This window comes from Drosophila ananassae, chromosome XL (genome assembly GCF_017639315.1).
Source record: "Drosophila ananassae strain 14024-0371.13 chromosome XL, ASM1763931v2, whole genome shotgun sequence".
Classification (NCBI taxonomy): domain Eukaryota; kingdom Metazoa; phylum Arthropoda; class Insecta; order Diptera; family Drosophilidae; genus Drosophila; species Drosophila ananassae.
Genome location: NC_057931.1, coordinates 15,514,526 through 15,526,741, shown reverse-complemented (window position 1 = coordinate 15,526,741; position 12,216 = coordinate 15,514,526). Strand labels below are relative to the sequence as shown.

Genomic DNA, 12,216 nt, shown 5'->3' with positions numbered 1-12,216 from the left:
ATACTCTTGTTCCTCATCTACTTCTGGTTGTATATTGAACTGGCGTTGCATTTTATTAGTATTTTGAACATTTGTGCTGCTCAGGGGTCGTTTCCCTACAAAATTGTTGTCCTGAGGTCTATTCATATAGTTAACGTGGCGTGAACGAATAGACTGGTCTACGTCCATGGGTGTTGGCTTTGGTTGGGGTCTGGGAGGTGGGTTGAGGTTAAAGAAAGCTTGCGCTCCTGGTTGATTTGTCTGAGTTTGGTTGAGTGGGTTAGGTCGGTTTGGTGTTGTTTCAAATATCCTTGGTGGGATTGCGGGTTTTTTTACTTGGCTTGGGTAATAGTACAGATTTGGTTGAAAATTTGGTTTGGTCATTCGGGGTAGGGCTTGTGGCGGATACCCTCTAGTGGGTACTAAGTTATCTCTTCTGGGGTAAATGTTTTTTGGTGTTTGGCCATTCCTAGTGTTCTGATTCTCTATTAGATTGCAAAGATGTAATGCATGTCCTAAGTCGTGGGGTTCTTTAATAGCCAGAAGTTGGGAAAGATTGCCGTTCAGGCCTCTTACGAATGTATCCAGTGCTTTCTCTCTATACAGTGCTGTTAGTGCCTGTATAGTTTCCTGAGATGCTTCAAGATTCCCAATTTGGTTCAAAATCAAAGAAAGTTGTTGGTATACGGCTTGATAGAATTCGACTATCGAGTTGCTGCCTTGGTTAAGTGCATACAACTGATATTCTAGTGTCTTTAAGTCTCTCCTATCAGCAAAGTGTGCAGTCAGACACTTTGATATTGCCTCCCAGTCTAAAGGTATGTTATAGGACTCGAGGACAGCATCTGCTTGACCGACGATTTTGTTCCTAATCGCTAATATTATGCCATAATATTTTGGGGACCCCTTTTTACTGTCATAAATTTTTAAAACCCTTTCTACGCTTTTCTTCCAAGACGAATATTCGATCTTGTTTCCGGAAAACTCTCTAAGTGTCCGCACTATGTCTGGTAATTTATCTAACTCACCAATATTGTGGGCTAGTTCCCTTTTAATTATTTGGTCTGAAAAGTTTGAAAAGTCCTTGTTTGGGTTAATGATTTCCTTTACTAACCCAGCTAGGTTCTCTTGAAGTATGTCCCTAATTTTCTCTTCAATGTCTTTTTCCGTCAGTAGTTTCGAACTCGTCCTTACAGAGAACGAAGGTCCTGCAAGATTTCCCATCCTATCTACTAAGTCCTGTTCAGTCATTTTAATGAGGTTTTTGATGGATGATCGTTAGTAGTCTTATGAGGGTTAGTTGTTTGGATGTCAGACGAATTATATTTAATTTTTTCTAAAAATTCTAGTTTAGATCTTCGTAAGGTTTCAATTGGAGCATTAATTTGTATGATTTGATTGGGATTTCCTTAAACTTAATTTTTATATCCTTTTTAAGATTATTCTTAAAATTTTTCTTGTTTAATTTCCTGATGAGGTTTTCCTCTTATTTTGATTTGAACTATTAATTTTTTGTTCGTGTTTTACTCAAGGTTTCTTAGGGTTTTTTATGTTTTCAATTATTTCTTAACTAGCTTACATTAAAATCATTTCGGCGTGCTATCGTGACGATAGGTTCGGCTGATTCCTTTTTGTCCCACGCAGCAACGATTCCTCCTGTGTGTGGGTCTACTACGGAGCCTCCTCTATACCTAGATCACGTTCCCTCTGAACGGGTACTGAAGGGATCACGGCGATAAAAGTTGGAGCCTGGTTTTTCCGCTAGGTACAATTCCTTTAGGAGTGCGTTGTAGCGTTTCTTTCTAACGGCACTTTTACACTTCCGAATCGCGGTGTTTGGCGTTTCTTAATTAGTTGAAGATATAGCCGAACGTCGGGATTTTTTTACCGATCTGAACGAGATTCGGAACTTGTATCCTTTCGCGGTTTTTCATCAGGTCCCTGCTCGGGCGCCAGTTAAAAAGATATTATTAATATTCTTTAAAAAAAAGAAATTAATCTTTTTCACATTTTGTTTATTTGAGTATCCGATTAGAACTGACAATTGTGATTCTTATAATTAATAATTACACCTATGCGTTGCTCCATCGCTGCCGCGATCTCGGTCGCGGTTGCTGCTGCTGCTGGCGTCCCTCGATGTCATTGGTAGCTGATGTTGTTGCTGTAGCTTAAGTCCATATCTTCATTGCTGATTGGTCAATGCAAGTGCATTGTGTTGTTGGTGGATGCACTTGCCATTAAGTTCAGTGAGCTTTGCCAAATATTTGGGTGTTTTCTTTCTTTTGGCTTTCCCACGATCGCAAGCATAATCAATGCTTATTCAGCGCACGTGTCTTTCGATCCGTGTGACCCTTATTGGTGCCACGGCATCATATTGCATCCAGTGCACGGTGCACTCAATGCGTTTATGTAAGCTCTTTTGCAGTTGTTATTGAGACTTAGCGTTTTATTAATATTATCTAGTGTTTGGCATTTTGGGTGTTAACTTATATAAAGTTTTGTTATGTACGGGTCTTTTAATTCATTTGACCATCTTTTAATAAAACCAAGCTAAAGATGTTTAGCTCTTTTAACTATGGTAGGTCTATGGTCCGAAAATTTAAGTTTGAAATCTAATAGGACACCCAGATCGTTAACCTGAGTTAATCGTTTTAAGGCGTTCCCATAGAAAAGTACTGGTAAGGATTAGGACGATAAAATGACATAAGCTTACGTTTCGATCCATTAAGCTTTAGGTTATTTGCTAAACACCAATTTTTAAATTTAACCAAATCGGATTGAAGTCTAGACTGGGCGCTAATGAATCTATACGGAAGACAAAGTTAAGTGAATGAAAAGTGTTAAAAGTAAGGGTCCAAGATGGCTTCCTCGGGGCACCCCAGATGTGGCGCGGACTGAACGCCAGGTAACATCTTTAAAGAAGACACGTTGGGTTTTCCCAGATAAGTAGCTCAGTTGGAAGTCCCAAAAGACTGAGTTTTCTTATAAGAAGCGGATGGTGAACAGAGTCAAACTGAAGTCAGTGTAAATGACGTCTGTTTGTTAGCCATTCCGGAACCCATCCGTGATAAAAGATATTAGCTCCAATTAGTTGGTGCCTAATTGAACTACATAGGTGTTGCAAATGTGGAGTGATAAGCAATTCCAAAAAGATTAGGAATTGCGGACAATTTAGAGATGCCTCTATAATTTGCAGCGTCGGATTTTTTCCCTTTTTTATGCAGCGGAATAATGAAAGATTCCTTTCACATAAGGGGGAAGAGTATAAGGAGCGGTTTGCACAGAGCCTCGGCGCAGTTCTTCAGAACACAGCCTGGTACTCCATCAGGGCCTGGCAAATACACAGGCTTATCGTTAAGAAGATCCGATAACACACCACTTTGATCAAAAGATGGGCAAAATATAAGGTTTAATGATTGGATATTATACGTGTAAGGCTGAGCTGGACTGGTGCTAGTTGAATACGTTGTTTGAAAAAACTGTGCAAAGAGATCGGCCATTGCCTGATCAGTGTGCGCATATGAGTTCTCAAACGAAAGCAGAGGCGGAAAAGATAAATGTTTGCGCTTAGTTTTTACAAAACTGCTTCGGATCTTGTGTAAACTGCAGAACCAGCACGGCTGCGCGCACGGAAGAAGAAGAAAAAGGAATCAGCGTGGAACGTAACTATCCAGGGCGGGCCGTCGCGGCCACACTCGAATGCCAAAGGAGAGAGCGGGGTCTGCGGAGAAAGAAAAGAAGAAATGCATTTGGAATGGCCAAAGGGGAGAGCGCGGAGGTATATGGATGAAGTTCGGTGACCTGCATAATAACAATATGAATTGGAGTCCCAAGCATGGCAATGGGATCCCACCAATGAAAATGGGACGGGAATTTGGGAAAGGATTAACGGCGAGAACACAGCAACGAAAGATTAACGGCAGGAAGCGAGAGGTACAAGGATTAACTGGCTTCTCAGGCCCTATATTAGGAGGGCCATTGAAGCGAATCGGGGCGAATCTAGGAAAGCTGGAAGAGTTGAGTGAAAGATCCCCCGTGGGTAAGTTAACATTCAAGCGAGAAAGTTTCCTTGGAGGAATTAGGAGAATAGGCTACAGGTCCCCCCGTGGGTATGCCCGGCAGTGTCAAGTGCGGGATTTAGAGCGAGTGCGCAAGGATCTGTGATCCGTGGCTCAAGGACCCCCTGTGGGTAAGTCCGGTGGCTGTACGCGAGTCATCAAGCAAGGATAAGTCAAGGAGAAAGTGGGGAAGGGATCAAGGATCCGCGGCGGAACTGAAGCCCAAGGGTAAATCGAGTCGGAATGGTTTATTCCCGGACACGAAAGGTATCCTGGTGTCATAGCAATAGCGGCGGAACGACCTGGCGTACGCCTTGTCGATTGCTGACCGGTATGACTAAGTGTGATCTTGTAAAGGGGTAACCAGCTTGGGAACTCAAGCCCAACAACAAAACCAAACAGGGACACCCCGGTTAAGTCGAGAGACTCTTGATCCAGATCCTGGGGCGTACGCAAAGCGAATCACCTGGACTGAAGGAGACGCGACGCTAAACCTCTGGACAGCCATAGATCCTGCGGAGCGTAGGCCCGGATCGGTGACCGGGGAACGACGGGAGGACGAGCGGTCGATCGGCTGTGTGAAGCACCCTGTGTTATTTGTGGAATCGGGCAATCACGTCGAACCCATAAATTCAGTGGAACGATCCATAAACTCTGTGAGCTTAAGTTTAAGGAACGGTTTGCACAGAGCCTCGGCGCAGTTCTTCAGAACACAGCCTGATACTCCATCAGGGGCTGGCGAATACACGGTCTTGACCTTAAGAAGATCCCATAACACACCGCTATTATCAAAAGATAGGCAAAATATGAGGTTGGCTGATTGGATATTATAAGTGTAAAGCTGAGCGGGACTGCTGCTAGGTGAATACGTTGTGTGAAAAAACTGTGCAAAGAGATCGTCCATTGCCTGGTCAGTGTTCGCATATGAGTTCTCAAAAGTAAGCAGAGGAGGAAAAAATTCATGTTTACGCATGTATTATAAAGAAAGTTATAATATATATATATATATATAGCTTACTAGGAGAAGTTCAGCAGCATCATCATCACTGATCGTGGCAACCACCTGGTCTTGATCGGTGCTCTGCAGTGCTACATGACTGTAGAGGCACCTGCCGAGTGACCGGCCGTTGTGGGCAGCCACTTGCTGCCACGGTACACCAGAGCCAAACAATCCGTGAGCAGCACGTGCCACGGATATTGTTGGTAAATATTGTGGGTAAACACGCCGCCACAATTATACATAACATTATCTTATATACAAAGTTATAAAACTGCTTCGGATCCTGAGTAAACTGAAGCTGCAGCGGCTCCTATAACTCCTATAACATTCTGCGTTATGCACGGTAAAATTGGACCGAGCTACTAAGTATCTTGGATAACTAACCGTACAGCCAGATAATTTATGTTTATTTGAAAGTTTACTCATGACGTTCTTTTTTAATAGGTGTCTGGTATACCAAGGCGGATTAGTTGAAGCGGACGGATATTTCCACGGCACACAATCATCGAAAAATATATTCAAAGTGTACTACAATTTTTTTAACGCGATGTTTATATCCTCGCATGCCAGTAGATCGGATCAATCAAATTCCGAAATTAACTTATTTAATTTCAAAAAGTCAGCCTTACGGAAGAAACGAACTTTATGAGATTTAAGTGCTGACTTAAGGTCAATTAAGCTATGGTTTTCGATCAAAACCTCAAGAGTGGAATGATATGGACCCTCAGGGTAAGAAAGGGGCAAAGTTCTGGATAGAATCAGGATCAGGATCAGAAATGAAACAAGTCATACAGCCCAAAAAATCCAACCCCAACCAAAAAAATATGTAACGTGATTAATTTTCCCGAGTGACATGTCGAACATGATCGCAGGGAAGCCGTGGTGGGAGTTAAGCTGTCAAGACGGTGAATTATCAACATTTGACCACATGAGTTCTGGGATATTAAAGTCACCCAGAGCTATCAGCTGGTCACCATCAGACAGAAGATTTGAAATGAAACGAAAAGCGGACAAATGTTGCCAGTATGTGGGCGGTTTGGACGAAGGTGGTATGTAAGAACAGGTAACATACAAAGATAACATGCAAAGAAATTCAATGTCACCAAACTCTTATGATTTTATCAGAAGCGAATTTGAAGTCTACAGAAATTAGCACTCCTCCTCCCCTTCGCAGAGTTCTATCACATATAAAAGTTGTGTACCTTCTTGGAAAAACTTCGGAGCTCAAGATCTCCGCCTTTAATCAAGTTTTTGTAGACTATAATGTGAGATGCAAAGGAAGCACTATCAAAATACGGGTTGGGAAGTTTACTACGTAACCCTCTAGTATTGTGATAGGTAAGTGTTGGTGACAGGGGCGCACGCAGGAAATATTTTTGGGGGGGGTTAGGTAAGTTAAGTTTGAATGTGAATATTTATAATTTATTCATGAATATTTCACAATGTAATATCAATCTTTCTTGGTTTTTGGGCCATTATACTCAATATTGCGTCAGAGGTTACTTCCAGATTCCGGTGAATGTTCAGAAGCACCAATCCATTCAATCTTTGCTCTCCAGTCTTATTGCGTAAATATGTCTTCAATCTTCGTAGTGTAGAGAACGACCGTTCGCTCGAAGCCACTGTTACTGGCAGTGTTGCACCGATCTGAAGAAATCGGTATACCGTTGGATAGAATGTTTCATCGCAAACGTCCAAAGCTTCGATGAATGTTTTTATGGGCTTCTCTTTGGAAAGATTTTAACATTTTCTGTAATTAGAAAAATTTTTCTTTATAATGCAAGCATATTTTGAGCCAATACGATTACCTTTTCCACAACTCAATTTCTGCTTCGAATTCTTCGGTGAATACAGGGATGTCATTTTGCCATTCTTCTTTCAAGGTTTGAACAGTATCGTGTAATTCAGACACATCAATGTCCGCACATTTCTCCGGAATGATGTTTTGTATCCTGGAGAGAATATTCCTATGTTCCAAAAATCTCGACTCGAGCTCTTCTGAGTATTTGTCCAAGAACGGAATGTAAATTGATCGACGATAGTAATCTTCAATACTCCCTTCGTAGTTGTCCCGATTTTTCTGTCGTCCTACTCGTCGAGGAACAGTCAGCTCAGCATCAATGGTTTCTGCAGCTTCAGTCGCTAAAATAAAGATTTCGCTGAATTTTTCTGTAGCTTGTACTCGCATCTGCTTGATTTGTTGGTGCACATCGTTCGCGTAACTGACGCATTGGCTCAAATCGCAGTCTTCCTGTTGGAGGAACAGGCTCAGATTTTTCGTCAAGCTGAAGATAGGTTTCAGCACAGTCAACGCTTTCAATTGTCAATTGAAAAATTGCTTCGCAATTCTCCCAAAAGTTCTTTTGCGAAGCAGGAGAACTTTTAGATGATTATTTTTGCACATTCTATGATTTTTATTCATATTCTACTTGTTACAACATCATTCCATATTCATTTTATTTTGTTAAATATCAATTTAAATGTTTTTCTTTATTTTTATCCCCGTTGTTTTTTTATTCGGTATTGATTTCAGATTTATCAATTTCATTTATTACGTTCATTTAACTGCAACCCTCAAAAGTGAATAATTAACGCTGGGGTGTTTCGAATGTACAAATTACACAGGCCGACAATTTCCAACTTTTTTTTTCCTCCAAGCATAATTTTACCTGCTCCATAATCTTTAGGCTCCCCTGAACCAAAGTGCAGAACAAACATAGGTTCTATCACCCACAGTTTCCGCGGTACACCTAAGAGAAGAAATTGATCAAATTTTACCATATATTGAATTATGTAGGCCGTGTAATGGCGATGACTTTAAAGCTGGCTGCTTTAAAGCTGTTACTTAAAAACGTATACTACTTCATAAGTTTCTCTTCTGCTATATTGAACCGTGGGGGGCAGTATACGGCGGGAATTGTGAGTGGGCCGCTAGATATACACGATTATTTGTTTTTTTTGTGGCGGCGCGACCTCGAAGACAATTTCCTTAGGAATCCCAAATAATTCCCAATGTTTTTACGGTTGATCAGATTAAAGATTAAAACTCCAATTTAATTTAAGAAAATATTGTTGAACCGCCTATATTAAATTCAATAAAATTATTTCGAGTTTTTCCTTAAATCCAAAATTAAAACATGGTATGATCTACTGATTTCAATAAGGAAATAAAAATCTTCCATAGAAAAATGTTTGGGGAAAAATCATAGAAGAGAAAAAATTAACGTAGAAAATCTGAGATTTCAACTTTGGATGAGTATTCCAAAGATATGGTAACTGCTAGATACCATTTTTTAATTTTAGTTGGTACACATACATTTCAAAAATGATATATACTGGAAACAATGATGGTCGTAGCCATTTCACGGCCTACATAATTCAATATATGGTAAAATTTGATCAATTTCTTCTCTTAGGTGTACCGCGGAAACGGTGGGTGATAGAACCTATGTTTGTTCTGGACTTTGGTTCAGGGGAGCCTAAAGGTTATGGAGCAGGTAAAATTATGCGTGGAGATTTTTTGCTGTTGGCCTGTGTTATTAATATGCTTTATTCTCACTCTTTTTGCTACTCCATCGCTCTGTGCGTGACGTGCTGGATCTAAAGAATCTGAATCCTCTACTCTTGGTCTTTTCGCAGTGTTTTTCATGGCCTTTTCATTTTCATTTTGAACTTGTTCGGGAAATGAAGTATTTGGAATATTAGGGTCAAAAATTGGCGCATTTTTTGGTTTGAAAAATGATGTTATCTTTGCATTAGACATTTTGGTTGGGCAGGTCGTAAATAAACGTTACATTATTTTATATGTTATCAATATGTCAATATAGTTACTCATTTTGTAAGTGGCGCTCTCGTGGTATCTGCCAGAACTATGAGCATGGCGCCATTTTTGAATGAACATGAAATTTATATTTTTATTTTCCCGTTAATTTTGCAATTTTTTCAACATTTCGGGGGGGGTTCGAACCCCTCAAAATCCCCCCCCCCCCCTGCGTGCGCCCCTGGTTGGTGAAGATATTAGTTTTTTGAAACTGAGGAAGATGAGTTGGAAGGTTGGTCAGGGCCGTAACATGTGGGAGTTTTACACCCACAGGTTTAGTAATTTTTTTTCCTTACCGTACTTGGCTAATGTTCTTGGACGAAAATGTTTTCTGGCCAAAAGCTGGCGGAACAAATCGTCTTGAACATCTGCAGGGGCATACGTATTTTGAAAGATGGCGTGTGCCTGGTGTATGAATATTTAAATTTTGTAATATCCACCACCTTTATGTCGGCTTCCGTTTTGGCTTTGATGTACGCCGAGATATCAATCTCAGAAGTATCAGGGGCAAGCCGGAAACAAAAATGTGTTTCGATGGTGGGATCACCTGCAAGGGTTTTGGTGCCACCGTAACTAATACTGCGGCATCAGTTCTTACTGGGGGTCCGGACGGTTGATTACCCTGTTTGGTGACTGTTACGGGGGTTTGAATTATTGGGTCTGGGATCACTTGAAGAAATGACACAGAGGACATATAGGTCAATTGCTTATTTATTCTGAGATATTCGGAAGCCGAATTTTTCTCAGGTCCAGCCCTTGGGGTAGCCAGAGATATAAGCGGCTGCATAATTATCGGCTGAGTAGGCTGAAGATTATTCGCTACAAGCACATCACTAAAAGAGGATTTCTTACGTTTTGAAGACTCATTTAGTAGTGGAGGCCTACTAAACTGTGTATCGAGCGCACAGAGTTGGTCATTGATTTTACGAAAACTATTAATCAACTGTTTGAATCTACTTTTTGTCTGTCTCATGAACGAACTTATTTCGTCCTGAGCAGCACGACAACCGTCAAAGCAAAAGTGGAGAGCAGACCTACGTGAAATAGCATCCGAAACTGAGGCCATGAACCTCACACTTAGCGTGTAAAACGTTTTCACAGAGCTAGCAGTGGATGGTAGGCTGGGCCTTGTCTTATTACAAAACTTCAACGCACAGACATGTTTAAATTCCAAGATTATTAATTAATTAAATATTAAATTTATTAATATTTTTTGTTTTTTTACCCACCTTGAACCACTGTACCAGGGAAACGGAAAAGGGAGATTAAAGAAAGCGATTAGAGAGAGTTAGTGAACTGCGAAAAATAGAGATAAAAATCTCTATTGATCGAGAATAGAAGCAATACGTAGAAGTAAAAGATGAAGAAGCAGAGCAGGGCTATGCTTGGAAAAAATTAATTTTTTTTTTTCTAATACATAATTAGTCTAATACAAATCTAATACATAATTAGTTTATCTTTGTAAACATCTATACTATGGGGCCTCCGATGTCAACGGGCTGGAAGGTCATTTTTTCTTAATCGGGATTGTTGACTAACTTGGTTTAGCGATCTGGCTAGAGGATTTTTGTGCGTGGATAGTTTCCTTTTGTATTTTTCCTGGAGTTGAGAAATTTCGACTTTGACGAGAAGTATACCTAAGTCTCTATGGATATCTTCATTGCGAGTATACCATGGAGCTCCTGTGATGGTTCTGATCACTTTAGACTGTGCCCTTTGGATAACGTCTATATTGCTACTGCTTGCATTGCCCCAAAGTTCGGAGCCATACTTCCAGATAGGCTTTATGACTGAATTGTAGAGTAGTACTTTATATTCCAGTCAAAGTGGGGAACGAGGATTGATAGGCCAGTGCAGTCCTCTGGATTTATGTCTTAATTGGTCCCCGGAAAAAATTAATAAAATTATTATTTTACCTTCAAATATATCACTGCACACACAAAGCGATACGGATGTTTAAAATGCAAAATTTTTTTTTTGGAAATGTAAATAAATAAAAATAAGCGCCGGAATGTATGAAGTTAACTAATAAGAGATTTTATAATAACGCACAAAACAAACGTGTCCGTCCACTTTAAGATAAAGAGAGGAAGTTGATCCAGGTTCTCTTGGATCTCAAACCAGTTACTCAGTTTTAGTTATTTGATGCATTTATGAAGAATGTACAAAGAGGTATATAGCTAAGCCAAACCAATTAACAGAATCGGAATGGAAAAGCAACCTGCCTTAAGACTTAAAAACTAACTCTGTTTTAAAAGACATTTTTTGTCCATTTAAGCTAATTGTTAAGAAACGGCATCCGATGAAGACTTTGAACATTAAATAAAATTGGCATGAAAAAAAATTGCAATAGTAGTATAAAAACGAAAAAAAAAGTTGTAGGTTGTAGGTGGTTTCTATCGAGGGAGCTTTTTCAGCTTTTAAATTAATCCTGTCAGACTTGCGATGCTATTTATCACTAGATTCCCATATAAACATATATTTTTAATAAAATTGAATAAACAAAACATTTCACTGTTCTTTCGAGGGAGATATGTACTGAACACGGCGAACTTAACTCGCGGAAGCACTGTTCGGTACGGAGTCACGTCTATTCTCAAGAAAAAGATTAGAAGGCATCGGTGTTGGTTCGGGAATTGCGCAGCAATGCGCAGAGGGTTAAAGGCGCAATTCCCAGAGGAGCATGGACTTAACGAGGTCCTGCTGGAGCAACACGCTAATGAAGGTTAATGTATCGCGGTGCAGATAGAGCTGAGAACCAAGATATGACATTTCCGATCAATCAGTTATATGGTAGCTGTAGGTTATAGACGGCCGATCCTTATGAAATTTGGCAGATCGGATAAGTTTGCCCAAATTAGAATGCATAGAAGAGTCCCACCCTTCTAACTTAAAAAACAACGAAGTTATGGCATTTCCGATCAATCAATTATATGGCAGCTGTAAGATATAGTCGACTTATGTATTGCCTGCAAACAAAACAAGGATGTGTGCAAAGTTTCAATTCGATAGCTTTAAAACTGAGAGACTAGTTTGGATAGAAACATACAGACAGACAGACGGACAGACGGTCAGACGGACATGCTTATATCGACTCAGGAGGTGACCCTGATCAAGAATATATATACTTTATAGGATCGGAGATGTCTCCTTCACTGCGTTGCACACTTTTGACCAAAATTATGATACCCTCTGCAAGGGTATAAAAATTGGTGAATATGTCTCTAGGCCACCGTCTGTCGTCTGGTCCGCGCATTCCTTTCATTGGAACCTGTTACACCCTCTTTCATAGCTGTCCCAGTTATCGATTCTCCAGGTCATCGGCTCAGATTTCCCGGTCAATTAACATTATTGTTGAC

The 12,216-nt window shown here is 40.3% G+C and overlaps 1 protein-coding gene across 1 annotated transcript; it reads right to left on the bottom strand.

Annotated features, from left to right (window-relative positions):
• Nucleotides 1-6,443: 6,443 nt before the first annotated feature.
• LOC116656395 lies at nucleotides 6,444-7,340 on the bottom strand. Its single transcript, XM_032455936.2, has 2 exons — nucleotides 6,846-7,340; nucleotides 6,444-6,787 (listed from the first exon to the last, which is right to left on the bottom strand). The coding sequence occupies exons 1-2, from the start codon at nucleotides 7,223-7,225 to the stop codon at nucleotides 6,778-6,780; spliced, it is 390 nt and encodes a 129-aa protein (XP_032311827.1). The 5' UTR covers nucleotides 7,226-7,340; the 3' UTR covers nucleotides 6,444-6,777.
• Nucleotides 7,341-12,216: the final 4,876 nt, after the last annotated feature.

Bases quoted from the DNA above. Each gene is read 5' to 3' on its own strand.
- LOC116656395 (XM_032455936.2), bottom strand. From the start codon at position 7,225: ATGCGAGTACAAGCTACAGAAAAATTCAGCGAAATCTTTATTTTAGCG.